Source organism: Mugil cephalus, chromosome 10 (genome assembly GCF_022458985.1).
Source record: "Mugil cephalus isolate CIBA_MC_2020 chromosome 10, CIBA_Mcephalus_1.1, whole genome shotgun sequence".
Lineage (NCBI taxonomy): Eukaryota > Metazoa > Chordata > Actinopteri > Mugiliformes > Mugilidae > Mugil > Mugil cephalus.
The window spans coordinates 12174454-12192675 of NC_061779.1; the positions used below are offsets into that span (position 1 = coordinate 12174454).

At 42.0% G+C, this 18222-nt stretch overlaps 1 protein-coding gene across 10 annotated transcripts in view; it reads left to right on the top strand.

Annotated features, from left to right (window-relative positions):
• Positions 1-18222, top strand: part of shank3a (SH3 and multiple ankyrin repeat domains 3a) — a 131439-nt gene that overhangs the window by 101501 nt on the left and 11716 nt on the right. For 8 of the 10 annotated variants that reach the window (XR_007113519.1, XR_007113518.1, XR_007113520.1 and 5 more), the window contains 8 exons: positions 7698-7773; positions 11087-11169; positions 12453-12577; positions 12836-12971; positions 16918-16998; positions 17187-17210; positions 17551-17678; positions 17824-17929. Coding sequence is in view for 7 of the 10 variants with exons in the window: in XM_047595644.1 (XP_047451600.1) it covers positions 7698-7773; positions 11087-11169; positions 12453-12577; positions 12836-12971; positions 16918-16998; positions 17187-17210; positions 17551-17678; positions 17824-17929 (759 nt within the window). In the remaining 3 variants the exon portion in view is untranslated. The remainder of the gene's footprint in view (positions 1-7697; positions 7774-11086; positions 11170-12452; positions 12578-12835; positions 12972-16917; positions 16999-17186; positions 17211-17550; positions 17679-17823; positions 17930-18222) is intronic. The other 2 variants (XM_047595646.1, XM_047595647.1) reach the window with 1 other exon arrangement.

Sequence of the window (18222 nt, forward strand, 5' to 3'; positions counted from 1 at the left end):
AGCAGAAGGAAACATTAAGGCCTGAGACATTGATGCACAGTTTTATCGCTACTTGTCCGGGAAGTCTTATTTCATTCTCAAAACAAGGATAACTGGAAGTCCTTTTATAGCAACATGGTGTTGCAGAATTTTGAATAGCTGTCTGCACAAAGTCGACGTTTTCTGGAGAGGTTTTAATCATGCCAAGGCAAAGAGGAGAGGGAGGCTAGCTCTCGTCAGTGATTCACGCTGGATGATGGACAAGTGGGGTTGCGGAGAGACGAGCACCTTGTCAAAGTCTTAGAGGAAGCTGTGAAGGTAAAAATGGACTGTTGTCCAATCATGGTGTCCGATCTGCCTGTGCTGTGTAGCAGGATAGATGGAGTGGTAACGATTGTAAAGGCAGAGCAAACCACCGCCATGTATCATGGCCTTTACTGGGGTAAGTCCAACGCTCTGCACTGTTCTCATGTGAGCACGCTTCATGACTCCGTCGTAGTTGCAGTGCATGTGCTATTAAAACAGTATAATTTAAATCTTAAAGCAGCATCTTTTTCTATATATAAGAAACTTTCAATATGAATCAGTGTAAGGAGTAATGTAGTAGAAGAGTCTGACGTTTCCATTTTTAGAAAATGGACTTTTTCACTATTACAAATTTAACTGTGAATGAGACCATCTTTCAGATAAATATTATTTGGATTATAACTCTTCTACTCAATATTGACTTAATGAGATGATCAAATCCACGTATCTCGTGTGGTTTCCTTTGTTCCTTCTATCCTCTCCTTTCTCTTCAGCCCCCGCCGAGCTCCACAAATGGAAAGCTTTTGTTGTTTTAGTCTTGAACATTTTTGATGTGTTATATTTGCAGATTATTCCATTGTTTGTATTTTTAATATAGATGTGTCATGTTTATTAAATAATCCCCATTACCCGAGCCACGCTCTGTCGTACTCTATCGGCAGATCTGGTATTTTAAATTGCAGCGTCTTGGCAAAAACGTTAATCTCTCACACTTGATAGCTTTAATGAATTCTTTTCTTTTAGTGCTGACATTATTAGATCTCATCTCCTGATCTGTTTTATTAAAAGATTACCTCCCTAACAAGTCATTCTCTTAATTTGTACTTTGATCAGTTTGTTGGCCCCCATCGACTTCCTTTGAGTTATTTTAGTCTTGGTGTTTGTATGACTCAATGCTTGAATCAGCTCACTTGCAAGATGATGCTGCTTTGCTCATAAAATTCATATATCAAAAACAGAAACTAAACTTTTTATACATGTGAAATGGGTAAATGGCGTGATTTAGTGGTCAAAAGTTAAATCGCTAAATTTGAGCTCTTCTGAACTGGAGCAATCTCCAGGATTGTAAAATGCATCATCTATGCATTCAAAAAATGTGACTATAATGGGAGTCAAGTCAACAAAAACAGCCACGAACAGCACATGAGTTTTAATGAAAATCTGATACTGCACAGAAACTAAACATGCATAAAAGTTGTGAATGATGTTACTAATCTTTGATGTATCCAAGACTGTGATAACAGATAAAAAATCTTTCGTCACCAATCATTTTATATATCTTTTATTTATCTTTTATATTGAATTTATATATTATATTTTGTGTGTATTTTTACCCATACCATTGACTTTATTTTTTAAATTGGTGTTTAAGGATTTTTATTTTTTTTTTGTTTGTTTAATATGTAGTAGTTTTGATCAGGACTAAGATTCATGAACAGATAATCAATTAAGCAAATAAAATATTTATCTGATATAATTTTTACATCAGTCAAACTTAGTGGCTGTTTTCAGCCAGGACCGGTACAAAAGGAAGTTTATAAATGTTACACAAGGGTTAAAAAATTTTGTCAAATGATTTCCTGCTTAAAATATTTTTTTGTGAAAGATTTTGATCAGTGCATTACACCATTTTCCGCATGTGGTGACTTTTCTTTTGAAAACAAAAGCCAACACATGTATCACCAAATGCACACGTTTAACACGAAACAACCAAAGTAGGGTGTCCCTTGTGCAGGTTGTTCTCAAAAGGAATCACTTGTGTTTTAAGGTGTTAGCGACAGTGAAACAATCCAACCAGCTAACAAACATTGCTCATGGACAACAATTTAATGAAGTCATTAGGGTTAACTTGCAGCTCTGGGTCGACACTAAACAGCGGCTGGTTTCTGTGTTTACACTGCAGACAAACAAAGACACATCGTTGTTAAAAGAAGTCAGTCACCTGATTTCTTGCGTGGATAATTTCCTCTGAATACCTCATGTGTTAAGGCAGTTTGAAGAATTAAAAATCTGGACTCCTCTACGTTTAGAGATCACTCATATAGATGTGTCATACTGTCCTATTCTCTACGGCTGTGCTACTTTCCACTTTGCAGTGAAGAAGATTACTTACATGCTTCTTATCATGCCAGTGTAAAAATTTAAGTTTAAGCTTTGATGTTGGTTACTTTCCCAGAGCTACAAAACTAGTGCATGGTTTACCTAAATCCCCCGTACGTATAGAACAGATAAAGATTAAATTGATACAGAGCCTGCTTTTTCCTTTTGTACCGAGTTTCCTCTTCCTTCAGTGTCCTCTCTCTCACACTGTCATATTGTGAGCATGACTAATTTCACCCAGTAATGGAAAAAATGAGTTCACCTTTCCATTAAAGTCTTACGCAAGAAGGTAAAGGGATAGAAAATCGCATTTAGACACAGGAGAATGAAGAGGGAAAATAAAATGAAGACAATGGTGTGTCCTCTGTGTGATGTGGGTGAGGCTTGTATCCACCTGCGTGCTTCATCAAGTCTCCGTTGGATCCGCGGAACGAAAGGCAAATTGTGTGATAGCACAAAAGAGTAAGAAGAAAAAGTGAATTATTGTTCCACAAGTAAGCTCACAGGCTGTGTGGCTCTTTGGAAGCCTTTTACAGCAGACTCCAGCATTACTACTGTTTCGCTGTTGAAGACGTGGGTAGCCCTATAGGAGTCACGACGCCCCCGCGTAGACTCCTGTCCACCGCGTTTAGGAGGTTCACACACACACACACACACAGTATGGACAAGGAAGCTGAGAGAGAAGAAAAGGAGGAATGAGAGGGAGGTGGCGAAGGAAAGAATTAAAAAGTCAATGAGGCTCACTTGATAAGTGTGTGTCCGCGTGAGTGTGTATGCATGTTTGTGTGCAGCTCTTATCAGTGGTAAAACAACATAGGTTAACTCTCATTCAGCAGGGTTCACAGACTGTGTGTGTGTGTGTCTTTGTTGGTTTGTGTTTCCATTCATCTGTATTCGTGTGTGTGTGTGTGTGTGTGTGTGTGTGATGTGGCTCTTGCGTCCTTCAGACAAGGACAGCGAAGGTGTTACAATCTGTCCAGAATGGAGAAGTGCTGTGGGCTTTAGGAAGACCCGTACAAGTAGAACGCTCAGAGATTTAGCATGTTGGCAGATTGACAAACGTATGGCTGGATGCGCTGAAACTGCTTTGTATCATAACACGCTGCGTTTTCAGCCATCACCATCGAGAGTAGAGCTTATTTTCGCGTTTTTATGGATGAGTTATCGCTCATTACACATAGAAACAAAACCCTTCAATCAATACCGCATTAAGTCTGCGGATGAGCAGACGCGGAGCTTTTATCTCTGGAAGTTAGTGAAACATCTGCAGTGGGTGTCTTTTGTTTTACAAGTTTTTTTTAAGGGCATACGAATATTCAAAACCCGTGGTCTTGTTTAAGAGTACAAAGTGCTCTTTGGTGGTTATCTTGATTAGAAAAATACAAAATGAACTTATTGACTTATGTAATTACTCTCATATTTATTATGAATAAGTTTTTTCTTTTGATTTACAGCAGCCATTGTTATTTGTCATTGTAATGAAGGCATACGTATCCAGATGATGGCCCAGTTTAATTAAGTGTGCCAGTGCCGTAAACAACCAGGTATAAATTTCTCTTAACTGTAATGCAGCCGTCATTATTACACCCACACTATTCCCACTGTGACAAGTCAGATGTTTACTCGTTATAGGTTACACAGTACAGGTAATACATTAGCTTCATCCTTGCTGAAGCTTGTTTTAAGATGCAGTCAATGTAATCAACCCTGAATTTCATTCAGGGTGGTTGGTACAGTTATTGTAGGTACTTTTCACCTTAAATATGAGGCAACACAGTCTAAATAGTTAATAGGCTAATAATCTTTCACCTTTTCATTACTCTATCAAAAATGGCTCCACCTTCTAGTTTGTACCAGTAATCATGACTTTATTTGAACCTGTTCAATTGTATCAAACCAAACCGCTGCCATATCACCTGTTTGTACCAGAAACCTTAAACTCGATCTCACTTTCATGTAAACTTTGAAGTGCTTTGTTTGTGGTGCAGTCGCTAAACAGTTCAACATCTTTCGTTTGGAAATGTTGGTATTGTCTGTGAACCCTAAATGGACAAAAACCAACGGAGCTCGGTTCGACCAAGGGAGACAGCTTCTTGAGAAAACTACTGTAAGCCTTAAAGTACAACAAAATTATCCACAGTACGTTCCTGCAACCTTGAGTGGCCAAGGTGTTCTGCTTTGCCATTCATCTTTACTTTTTTCCAGTTGTTTCTTTTCCTTCTTATTCTTTGTGGCCACCGATGCTCATGCCAGAAACCGGTCACATTTGTGAGTAATATTGCATCCGCTGGAACGGAGAGTTTCTCCTGGCAGCTGTTTCAAAAGGAACATACTGTGTAAAAGCTTTAACAAGCGGGTGTAGGAGTGAGTGCTGCTGAGTCATATCAGTTTGCCACAGACATGAGAACGAGTTAAGGAATTAAAATTCTATCTTTCTTACAGGTTGTATCCATCTAAGTTTTATCCGCTCTCTGGTGCTCTCAACTACGAGACCATTTCCATGGTTCTCGCTCCTGTTTTAACGAATGCCCTTGTTTTACGAATGCTGCTCTTATTCTGCTTCAAAGATTATTAAATTGGGGTAGAGGTGAGGTCATGGGGGATGTGGGTGGGATTATTGTGTAAATTTGTGCTATACAAATAAAGTCTGACAAGTATGTCTTTCATGTAACACATTGTTCTTGTAAAAATGCCGTTTTCTCTACATGGTCTCTTATTAAGCCTGAGACCTTTAGTCTCTCCTTCAAAGGGTAATGACCCTCCTCTCTTCCTCTCTTTCTTTCTCTCTGTGTTTTTTAAATACTACAGCTCTTTGTACATTGTCTGAATAGCTTGAAGGGCCGACAGGAAGTAAATGTTCCACCTGGATATCTCCAATAATATCTCCAAGCAGCAACACTTGACATGTGTGTGTGTGTGTAATAGATGGAAGTGGAGTTGGGGTTATCTGTGCTATCAGGGCCTTGCCTTTAGATGCTCCTGGGCTGCACAAAACGCATGACAGTTGTGATGAATGAGCTGCGTTTCACGGTTTTAAGACTGCATCTGGTATCAAAGGGTGTGCGTAGTACGCGCGCACACACACATACCGTACTTACAATACTTTTACACAGTGTATGCATTCACGCTCACCAACTTCTAAAATTATCCATTATCTTGTCATTTTTCTGAAGTGAAGGCTTTTTGATGATGCGTAAGGCTGAACGTGTGTGTGTTTTTTTGTGAACGCTGAGTGGCGGTCGTAAAACACTCTAAATGTGCGGGAGAAGACGAGCGCTGACTCATCTGCAACTTTCTCCCCAAATATCACCTCTTCTTTCATTACTACTTCCTTTTGACAGCCAGCGCTAACAAAATGCCATGTCTTCTCTCCCCAGACCAGACACAGAGTAACCTTCTTATCCACACAGAACACCAGCCAGCTCTCCTCTCACTTATTTCCCTCTTACCACTACTGACAGATGATAATCTTACAAAAACGCTCTTTTTTTATTATCTTTTCTCAGTCTTTCTCATCTAATCTACAGTACTTATATTTTAGTTTGCACTATTCATTGAGACAAATCGTGTTTTATACGGACCTGAAGAAGACAGGCGAGCTCTCACTCATATTGACACATATCTTCTTGTGCGTGGAGAGAGAAGACACACGTTTACGGTCGCGCTGAAACAGAATGAAAGTCAAGATCGTAAGAGAAAGGCAAAAAAGAGACGGAAGGTGAGGGAGACAGGAAGTTCAGAGGTTGAAATGGAGAACTTGGACCGGTCTGCTGGATCCCTTTTCATTTTATCCCTTTCTGTTGTGACACCAAGTGTCAGTGAATGCAGTTATCAGAGATTCGGGTTGTTCTCAGTCGACAGTCTGTCACTCACACGTACAGTGAGATGGACAGGATATAGTGCATCTGAGGATGCCTGTCACTTCAAGTGTGTTCGCTTACTTTGATCTCTTTCCCTTTTTCATCTCTCTCACATATACACTCGCAGGCCACTTTATTGGGTACACTTCAGAAAATTAAATTAGAGTGCCTTCTAAATACAACAGTATTGCCCTAAATCCTCCTCGGCGGATGTTAAAATCATCGGTTTATGTCGAAACAGAGTAAGAAAGGCGGTAACTCAAGTCTGTGATCATTTTGGAAAATGTGGTTTGTGGTGCTGTTAAAATGTCAAGGATGTCCGAGGACCACAAGCTTTAAGATTTAATGCGGGTCTTTTGATATTAGAATGCATTCACTCGTGTACCTAATAAACTGGCTGCTGAGTGTGCAAGCAGTTAAGTGACAGAAAACAAGGAAGCCGGGGCGTACATCGCCCAAGACTACGAGGTGGACTCACGGCGACGCGCTGCGTGTCTCACATCACCACCACGGCGCTCCTCGCTTTCACAGCTTTGCCCAATTAAGAGTTTCTGTGTGGCCTCAAAGGGTCATGCGGTGTGTAGTCAGCAGATTGCTGTTTAGTGGAGATGCAGTGTGTATTATTGGCATGGGGAGAGGGCATCGATCTCTATCAGCACTCCCACGGGATAAATCCACTTTCTGATAGGAACCACACACGCACACACGCACACACACACACACTGAACCCAAGCACACACAATATTAACTGAGCTCCCCTTCTAATGCGTTTCCTTTTAAAAGAAACCTTTTAAAGGCAGAATTATGCCATTACTTTACTGTTTCAAAAGCAAAAATTACCATAGAACAATTATACTCTGGTAGGTTATGATAAATGAAGCATGTTAATGATAATTACTTCTCTGTGGCAGCTTAATTCCTCTCTGTGCTCGCTGAATTAGATTATTGCTGACAGTTTTACACTAACATGCAAAGAACTGGAGCACACTCAGCCTCGGCATTTGGGGGAGTTTGTGTATTTGCAACAAGCAGAAATGCATTTAATAAAAATACGGAGCAACTGTGTACTTCCTAAACCATATTTAACTGCGTTCTTGGTGCATTTCTAGATTCAGCTCATTTACTCAATTCCGTGAGGAAACGCTAAAAGAGCACATCACACTGGAAAGTGTAGCCGATCACATCACACTCAGGATGCTTGGACTTTGGATATTCAGTCACATTAATAATCTAGTCACAATTTGAGGTACACCTTGTAATAGGTAAATTAAAATCCACGCGGCAACAATCTCAAGAGTAATTGACATTTTGACTAGAATGAAAACATTCATTTTTTTTGCGTTTAAAGCTGTCCTCAGATCTTGATGTGAGCCTAAAGATATGAAGAAGGAATATATGCAAAATATTTTGGATCGTCTGACTAGATTAAAAAGCGTTTGATCTGTTTTGCAGAGACTCGAGAGGACCGCACCAAGAGACTGTTCAGACACTACACCGTGGGATCTTATGACAACTTCACCTCATACAGGTACGCCCTCTTTCTTTATACTGGCGTGGCGCGGCCCTGTGCAGACCACGTGTGGTCATGTAATAGACTGTACTGTACTACACGGGGTTAATGAAGTCCATGTGGAAAGGTGGTATGGAGCTGCTGCCATCTAAAGGCGTGATGGTGCCAGTGCACCCACCTCTATGGTGTACAGGAATATGCAGGAATGTACACCAATCAGACATAACATTATGACCCCTGGCAGCAATAACAACAATCTGTTGCCAGACACCACAGGACACCCTCAGAAGGTCCATTCTCTGATGAGTCACAACTGTTGAAGGCACCAGGGAGGCCTAGACAATATGAGGGAGGTGGCCACAATGATATGTTGTTGGTGTATTATGTAACTGAGTTTGCATCTTTATGCAGGGCTTAACTATGCAAACAGACTCTATTTGCAGGTGTGTTTGCACACAATCCTGTTTTTGATCACGGGTTGCTGTATTTATTTATTTTTTTGTAGTAAGTTGTAAGTTGTAGTCTTTGACTCTTTGTCTACGTCTCTGTTTTCCCGCTCTTGTCTCAAGATAACATTTGTTGCCTAGAGTATGTGGGTGCCCATCGTCTTCTAAGTCAGACCCGTTTGCTCGGAGTGGAGAGGAAGCTATATGAGGATTTGTTATGATGCAAAGTTCCACTTAAATGCCACAGTTTATCAGCTTGATGTACACAGAACTAGACAACTGTATAAGCAGTGTTTCCACCTACTTTCAGTCTTTCCTAAAATGTCATCTACTTGCATTCTAGGTTTTAGCCAGATTAAATGTCACCAGAGCTCCAGACTTGTTGTATTAACATTACGAAAGCCATTAATCCGTCTAAAACGATTTTATTTATTTATTTTATTTTGGAATCAAAGATGGGACCTGTAACCAAATATAGTTAAGGATTTGTGGAGAAGTAAAATGTAAAAGTGAATGTCTTTACACTTAACAAAGGGTTCACAGTAAAAGTGAAGCCAACTTGAAGTGCAACACCACTGATGACCCTGGCTCCAATGAATGAATTACCAACAACTGTTAACCTTACAATGACATTCTATAAATTAACATCTTATGACCAGTGTGCTCCTTTTAAAGATAATTCTCTAATTAAGTTGATATTGGTCCTGAAAGTGAAGTTTGTTTGGTCTGTTCCTGGCTTGAATGGCCTGCCTTCGGAAAAATAAGTTAAAGACATAAAAACATAAAAGCGAGATGTCACTGTCACATTTTATACACAGTCTACTGGTCAGAAGCACTTTATGAATATCTGAAAAAACTACCAGTCGCACATGCTGCATAGCTTGTGCAGATCAGAGACTTAACTTGCACTGCTTTGTGCAACATCTTAGCTACAGACTGCAGAATATTAAAATCAGAAATGTCAAAAGGACAGGTTTATTTTGAGAAAACATTTACCATTTTGAAAACTGAGTTTCATATGTAGGCGGATAGAGATTCTGAACGAGGACAGTGAGCACATTGCGTTAATGCTGCATTTCAGGGCATAGAGCAGAGATGAAAGCACGCCGCATGAAAGGGTTTTGGCTGAAACAAAGTATCTTGATGATGCTTAACCGACGCAGTTTACTGTGCATAATAATTAGAGCAAAAGTGGATAGATAGCTTTTTTACGAAATCAAATCTTTGGCCTCCGTCCTGCAGAAAGCTTTGTTTTGGATCTCCTGGCTCTGGCAGCAGGAGCCCTGTCTTCCCCTGGTAAGTTTGAGAGAGTGGAGTGTATCTTAGCCAATGACACTGCAGCCACCCACTGAGTAGCAACCTGAACACAGGCCCTCTGTATCTGCCTCAGCGATGAGGTAGGATCACTGGTAAAGCAGAAACTCAAAATACTGTCATTTGTGTAGAAGTTCAGGGTGTAAACTGGCAGCAGTCCCTCTCAGTGTAAGTGTGTTGTGGGAAAAAATGGAAGATACGCTGCGGTTTATTTGCTGTACGCTAGACCTAGATTACATTCAAATCATCTACTCAGAGTGTGACACATTCAGGCCACCTTTATACTACTGAAATAGGTGCAATTTGCTCCATATATTATAGCTGTTCATCGAAACATATTGAACTTACAGTTGGGTAAGGGATATAGGCTTAAACCGCATGACTACATCTTCAGATTAGAAGTAGTCACATCCAGATTGGGGGTCAGATGAAATACATAGTTCAGCTGCTATACATTTCATGCTGTTTTGTGCGCAGATGGGAGATAATCCTTAAGCAGTTCTTCATCAGCAGAACCAGTAAAGGGTCTGGTTTTATTTGTATATGTGTGGCTTTGCATTTAGAAACGGTTTCTCCCTCTGCTAGATCAACAGTTTTACTAGAAAAATGGCGCATTAATGAGCTCTGCAATCTCGAAAGGTCTCTACATCCACAATCATGGCAAATCTCTGGATCCTCCATATTGTAAAGAAAGCAAGAAGCTAATTAATATTAAAGTCTAACATAAACAGAAGACAGCCCAAGAACAAATACAACATATATGACAAAAAAATTATTTTACTGTCCATTAAGTAAGATTAAGCTGTCTATTAATTTACTCCTCTACACTAACAACCACTGTGAATTTAGATGAACTCATACCAGTTGGTTTTACACACACGACAAACCATAACGCTGATTTTTGCTGTGCTGCTAAAGACGCTGCTCTACTATATCTCTGCTTTTGCCTCAGTGGCCTCGAACACATATGTAGAAAACATGTGCAGAGCACCGCAGGTCAACACTGACTACCAGCCACCAGCCTCCACCCCTGAACTCTCAGGAAGATCAGACAGTGATGAACCGCTCTCTTACGTTCGCTGTCCTCTTCCTTCCTTCCTTCCTTCCGTAATTAGTCAGGCCACAGCATCGCACCTGAGCCGACTCTGTCAGTTTCTCACGCCAAAGCCCTCAACACACTTCTCGGGAGCAGTCTCGTCTGAAGGATCAGCCAGAAGATTGATTCACACTTGCGTTTTATCCCAACGATGCTTCAATCGCGAGGACTCGCTCTGTCACACACTCCACATGTGTACATACACAACTCTTGGGAATCCTGAGTTGTGGCTTCTTGCTTGGCTTTTAGTTTGATTGGTGAAGGGAGTACAGGCGTGTGTGTGTGTGTTTTGTGTGCGTCTGCCTCCACCTCCTCCTCCCCACGTCTCCACCCCCACGAGCCGACCCTCTTTACTCCCCCTTCTCTCTCTCTCTCTCTCTCTCTCTCTCTCTCCCTCTCTCCGTCTCTCGCCCCTCGTGTGCGTGAGGATGGTGCTGGAGTCATATCTGTTGTCCCTCTGCTCTTTCCTTCACAGTGACTATATCATAGAGGAGAAAAATGCTGTTTTACAGAAGAAAGAAAACGAGGGGTTTGGCTTTGTCCTGCGGGGAGCCAAAGGTGAGCAACACACACAGACACACACACAGATGCACAACTTTTACATCCACTGGCACCTCTCTGTTTTCAGTGCGCGTGTGGGTTGTGGTGTGAGAAGTAGCTCGTTGATCTGGGCCACAGAGTACGGCACAGTCGGGATTGTTACTGTGTGAGTCAACAACACAACCAGCTTTGGTCAACACTCAGCTTGTATACTCAGATGCACTCGGGCTTTTGGGGGTGTGTGTGTGTGTGTGTGTGTGCGTGTGGCCCCTTTGGTGGCGTCATCCTCGGCTGAGCTGTCAGCTTGCTGTCCCATCTGCTCCCCGCACATGGCACTGGGCTTTAGCAGAGACACACTCCTCTCTGCCCTTCTCTCTTGTCTCACTAGTTTTTGCCCTGTCTGTACTTAATTGTGTTCCCCTCCTCTCTCTCCACCGCCTCCTTCATATCCTCCCCTGTCCATTATCCTCTCCAAATATTGTCGTACCCTCCCGCGTTTCAACCCGAAAAATCGCCTCCCTGCTCGTCCCCGTCGCCGCAAATTCATTTTGCCCGAGCACGTGCCAGGTCCCTGCTCGGGCTGGTTACCATGGCAACCCCTTCTCAGGCACCTTGCCGGGGAGTCTGAGTGTGCTTTACTGCTCCATCACTCACTAGCATGGATCTTGGCTCACCCCGCACTCTTTTTCAGTCTGACTCTTACTCTCCAGTACCCTTAGACACACACACACACACACACAAACACTAACTCTGCACAGTTCCCTTAGTGGTCCTGTGAGAGCTCTCATGTGTCAGTGATTTAGTTGGATTGAATCCAAGATGAAATGGAGTCACTGGTAGGGCACTCACTTCACAAAGTAATCTTACTTTCACTTTAGTGTATGAGAGTGTGCGTGTTTTTGTTGAAACATGCATGAGTTGTGCGAGAGTGAACATCTGCCTGTATGAAACTGTACGGATTCAATACTGTAGCATTGTTTATATGCAGCAGCCAACAAAAATAGATCCACAGAGTGACTAGTACTTCATGGTCTAATGCACCCAACAAATAGAACAAAACACACAGCAATATGTATTAGTTGTGTCATTTAGGTTAAACTAAAAGTGTGAGTTTTGAAAACTTCTTTATTCCCTCCAAAGCACCTTAAAACATAGTGGACCAGCAGCCGGTTGTTTTCCACATATTCTTTGCTGTTTGTAATGCATTTTGTGTCCATTATCTCGTAAAATGAATCAAAGGGTGCTTTCAGTTTTACTTTGCTGTTGCGGGTCTATTTAAAAACCTCACTGTTTCTGCTCAGCCGAGACTCCCATTGAAGAGTTCACCCCCACCCCAGCGTTCCCTGCCCTGCAGTATCTGGAGTCTGTGGACGTGGAAGGAGTGGCCTGGAGGGCTGGTCTGAGGACAGGGGACTTCCTCATTGAGGTGATTAAGAACAGCTCTTCACTCGCTCCTTCATCTGCGTTTATCTCGCAGCAAACGGCCGATGACCTTGAGCGCAGAGGCAAAAGAGAACAGCTGCAGGGTTCTGACCTGCGCTGCATACAATGAGGCACACAGTGGCTCTTCGCGTACCTGCATGGAGTGAATATTTGCAAAGAATATATGAGATTTTACCTTTTTCTTTTTTAGATAATGGGACACCAACGAGGCGGCACTTAAGTCTTTGTGTGTTTCTCTTAGGTAAATGGGGTGAACGTAGTGAAGGTGGGCCATAAGCAGGTGGTGTCCTTGATCCGGCAAGGGGGCAACAGACTGCTGATGAAGGTGGTTTCTGTCACGCGCAAACCTGAGTCGGAGGAAGTCGTTCGCAAGAAAGGTAAAGACAAAAAGGGAGTGACTTGGTTCCTTTGTGTCCTCCCTTTTACATGTTCATGTTAATTAATATAGTTACAGTGTTCAGACACTTAAATGGTTTGGGACAAAATCATTCCCACAGATGCCGATCAAATACTTCAAGTAATCAAGTAGTTTGCTTAGAGTAGTTGATTTTGTGTCTTTTCACAATGCATATAACACTATAAACAAAGTTTACTCTCATAATAACCAATCTAATTATAGTATGTACACTTAAATAGAAGTGATCAAGTAGTTATTTTCTCACACGACAAAAACATACAATCTCTGTCTCTTCAAAGCTTATGACACTCTTCCAAAGAAAAAAAAAGCCAATAAGATGGCTTGATAATATGATGAGGTGAAACCTGGTGGTGCCTCGGGCTAAACCTGTGGAGTCTACTCAGACAGTGACAATCTGTCTTTGCCAGTCGTGACGGGAAGAGAAAAGAAAAGTGTCTGGGAAGCACCTGCGGTTGAAGCAGCCCTCGTTAAGTGGATTGATAATTCTCCCTTGAGTGGGGCCTGCTGAGACCATTTCATGAATTCATATTCACATAAAATGCAAATGTCAGGATGGTAATCTGCATGAGACTGCAACTGTAATCATCTGTTATGATGACCAGGACAGATGTGACTTTTTGTAAGTCATTTCCTCTCTTGCTCGGTGGTTAGCGCTAATGCCTCCCAGCAAGGAGGTCTGGGTCCAGCTCGGGCCATTCTGGGTGGAGTTCGCATGTTTTCCTTGTGTCTGCGTGGGTTTTCTCCAGGATCCCTCCCACCTCTAAAGGCATGCTCATTAGGCTAGTTGGTAACCTTAAATTGACCATAGTGAGGATAAGCGGTAGTAGAAGATGAGGTGAGATGATGTGCCTGTTACATACGATATAATGTGCAAGAAAGGTGCAATGCTGCATAATGTGATAAATTCATATGTACTCATATCTACTTACTATTCAAGTAATACTTTAGCCATTATGATTAATAGTTTAAAAAGAAAGTATATTCTGTCTTTCTATATATTGTGTCATTCAAGATATGTCACTTTGCATATGTAATTCTTAGCGTCTGTTATTTGGCGATGAACTTCACGCTGTAACGGAGACATGGAAGTTGTTTGTTACGGAAGGAGATGTGATTGTTTCTGTTGTCTTAGTAATTCCTGCCACGTTTCCCCTGCTGTAAATTCATGTAGTTTCCATGTCAACCACGGCTCGCCATTACTCAGCTGCCCACACAGTCCTGGCACAATGACCTCAAAAATGTGTGCACGCAGTTGTGTGTTTTCTGCGTGGTAGAGTGGTGTGTGCACCTCTTTGTGATTATTGAGATACAGAGACGGGGATAAATTAGTTTCACCTAGTTTTATTGGGACAGCGCTGTATCAGCTAATAATGCTCAAGGCTTTTATGGTCTCTCTTAAGCTCTCGTTCTGTCCCGCTCTGTCTGCATGTCTCTCTGTCACCCATGTTGTCTTTATGCTTGTTACAAACACAGAGAAAAAAAAAAAACTTTTTTAACCTTTTTCAACACTTTGTCGCAGTCGTCTTAGGTTAGCAGTTTGGGAAAAACTCCTGCTCACTGCATGGTGTAGAGTTAGATGAAAAGATCAATACCCCAGTATTGTTTAGCTTACTCTAGCACCAAGACCGTAAAATGGATCAAGCTTCTACTACCCAGTTCTTCACTTCTCCAAAGTGACACATATTATTACCTTCTAAAGCTCACTACTCTACATGTTATTGAAACTCATTTCATATGTACGGAAACTTAAATATAAAATGGCAATTTACCTTTTTTAGGTTGTATGCTTGATTCCTTTTGGGGCTGACGCCAGAGAAGCTATGACTTTGTTAGAGATGTTTATTTTGTTTTTGTTTTTTATACTGTACATGACAACATATAGAACCAAGACCAGATTTGTTAATGGGCGAGCTTTGCAGGTCACTGTTTCCCGTCTTTGTGCTAAGCTAAGCTAAGCTAACTGACCTCTGGCTGTAGTAATGGACAGACATGAGAGTAATATTGATCTACTCATTTAACTATGACAAAGGACATAGTAGTGTATCCCCAACTTGTTATGTGACGCTTGATGTTATTCTGTTCCTTTAATATCATTGATTTCATTACTAGCTTTCAGTACAGTACATGCAGTGTAACACCATCATGGTAAACGCTACGTAATTGCTTTTTTGCGTTGTCTTCGCCATGCCTATAAATTTAATTAGTGGTTCAATGCTCAGTTGTGTGGCTTATTGACTTCCAGAGCTGCTGTACTGTGGCGCCATTAATGCTTTCTCATCTTATGCTTATGTTTAAGATGCTCAGATTAAAGATATTTCGTAAGACAATAGAACAATTGATAAAATTATTTTATAGTCAACTAAAGGAAATATGAGCAGACAAGTGGTAGAGAAAGAGAGTGCAATTAACCATGGACTAGACGAGCGTATCTGGTACTTTAAGAGACGAGAGAGAACTAAATTCTTCACTCCTGCTTCAGACTTCCCCCAAACGTCTTTGTCTTTTGCGCCCCAATCTGTGCTGAACACCGTCTCCTGCTGCTGCTCAGCTCCTCCGGTGGGACTTACTTTGCTTAGTGTGCTACACCTTTGCACAAGACCCATGCTGGCACACACTGCCTCACAAGCAAACACACATTCTCTGCACCATGCGTGGCCTCACTACTGCCACCGTTGCCATGGTGACTACACTGCATGTTTGAATTAAGCATTACATTACAGCTACAGCAACTCTCTCTCCCTCCGAGTCTGTGTCTGTTCCTCTCTCTTTTTTCGCCGTCCTCCTCCATCTCCTCTGCTCCCTGCTCCTGTACCAGAATGTGCAGGCTGGTGAGGAAATGAAGATGTTTGATATGGACAATACCCAGGATGGCGTATGTACACTAGATCTGCAGCTGCTGACGACAGCATGATAGTTATGCTCTTGTAAGACATTATCTGTGGGATTTCGAGATCTGTCGCACTACAGTGGTGCATTGAGGGTTAGCTGGTCGATCTCGGAGTAGGCTGCTCTTGTTCCGTTGAGGAGTACTGTTAGGAAACTTGGTTAGGTTAAAGCATGCAGAGACCGTTGCTGCTCTATGTGGCTTTATAATCACTGTCAGATTGCATGGCATTGCATTGTTACTGCAGATTTAACACGCGTAAATCCTTTATTGCAGTTTGTTTAAACTAATATTTGGTAGATTTGATTTATTACTTCGAATACGACATTATGAGCTCAGTCTTGTGTGCATAGAGGGATTCGCTCCCGTGAGCTCTATAAACTCTGCGGTGCATTGTTTTCCTTAGCTCTTGAATTTATTGTCTTCTCTTCGTCTGTCAGTCCACATTTCATTATGTCCCTGGAGGACTTTTCTCTGCGGGAAAAGGTGCATGTGCTGCTGTGTCGCTGTGTTTCCGTCTGATGCACAACTGCAAAACTGCACACAGACAGCAAATTAAAAGTAAGATGGATGACTTATTCGCTCTCTTTCCCCCACACATTTCACTCATTCGGACGATTGAGGCGAGCAAGTTCTGTTGTCGTTTTTTAAATAGGAGGATTCAGAAAGCTAGGGATGTTACAGAGAGGACTGGGCTGTACATTTCCTGCCAATGGTCTCCCCAAAAGAGAGGAATTCTGTCAGCACAAAGACTAAAACACTAAAAGTTTTGAAGACAGACTGTCAGATTGTACGAGCAGTCAGACCAACAGAGAACAAAGCATGAAGAAGTTGGGTTCTAATCGGAGCCTGAACAAGGCTCTGGCTAAGCGGGACGCATCGTCTGAATTTGACCAAATCAAAACCGTGAAGACGGGATGGACTGGTCGTCTGGGGGATGCCAGGAGGGCACTGAGCCGCAAAGCTAAAGGATTTTCATCCCACTCAACTTCTTCCTCAACACCATGCCTTTTTTCCACAGCCCCACCACCACCCAAGAGAGCTCCCAGCACCACCCTGACACTGCGCTCTAAGTCCATGACTGCTGAGCTGGAGGAACTGGGTGAGTGCCAGAGAGCTGGCATGCGTACTTTAGATACTGGCAACATTCTCCTCCTCCTTTCCTATCATATTTCTGCTTTCGCTTTGTCAATAAAACCTGGTGTGTTTCCTAACTTTTAGAGTAGTCACTTCTGTTGGTTTTTCTTGTCTTTTTCCCTCCTCTGCTGACGCTATCTTTATCTCACCAAGCTTCTGCTCGGAGGAGAAGGGGAGGTGAGTCTGGGGCAAGAAATGGACGCCTCTCTAAATCCATCAAGATGAATTATCATTGAAGCGTCCGCTTAAGTGTTGATTAGAGCATAAAAGCAGGACATCTGGACTCTCTTTCTCCTCTCTTTTTAGTCTTATTCCCTTTTCTCTTTCACTCTATTTTACATCTTAATGCACACTCACTAGCTGACAACAATAAAACTGTATTGGGAAAGTGAATACCACAGGGCATGACATCACACTTTAGTAGATTTTAGAGATAGCTCGGTCTTAGAAACAATATTTCTGTGGTCTTATATTTCAGTATTTACGGCTCATTTAAGGCTCATTTCCTTCTCAACAGAGAGACTGGATGAAATGTTGGCATCCCAGGAGTCAATGTTGCGTTCTCAGCCCTCTGAGGCAGATTACAGAGCTGCCACTGTCAAACAACGGCCTACCAGCAGGAGAATAACACCAGCAGAGATCAGTGTGAGTGCACCTACACACAGCACACTGGCCGACAACATGTGTCACCATGCTGCCGGACATACACAAAGCCACCTTGTTTATTTTGAATCTTCAATAACTTGATAACTGTCTTTAGTAAGAGTCAATTCTGGGTTTTGTGCTGCAGTCACTGTTTGAGAGACAAGGGATGACTCTACACGGAGGTCTTCACCCAGGCATTGAGAGAGGTCACATACCACTACCAAAGGGCATGTCCAGGACAAAGTCTTTTGGTAAAACAATCACCCATCCTGTACATATTCAAATAAGGTGAATGGTAGGTGTAATTATATCTACAGTAGGCAAAATGAGATGAGGGAGCTCCATCCTCTTTTCATGAATTGCATCATTGCACCCACAAAGAACAGTGTGTAAACGGCAACAAATAAAGCAGAGCAATGGATGAAGCTGTAGTCTCATCAAGCTTTCTGACAGGAATCATTTCCATCTGATCTGATCTGAAGTTGAGCAGTCAAAACCTGAAAACATGTCAACAGCTCAGTTACAAATATGTACTTACAAAGCA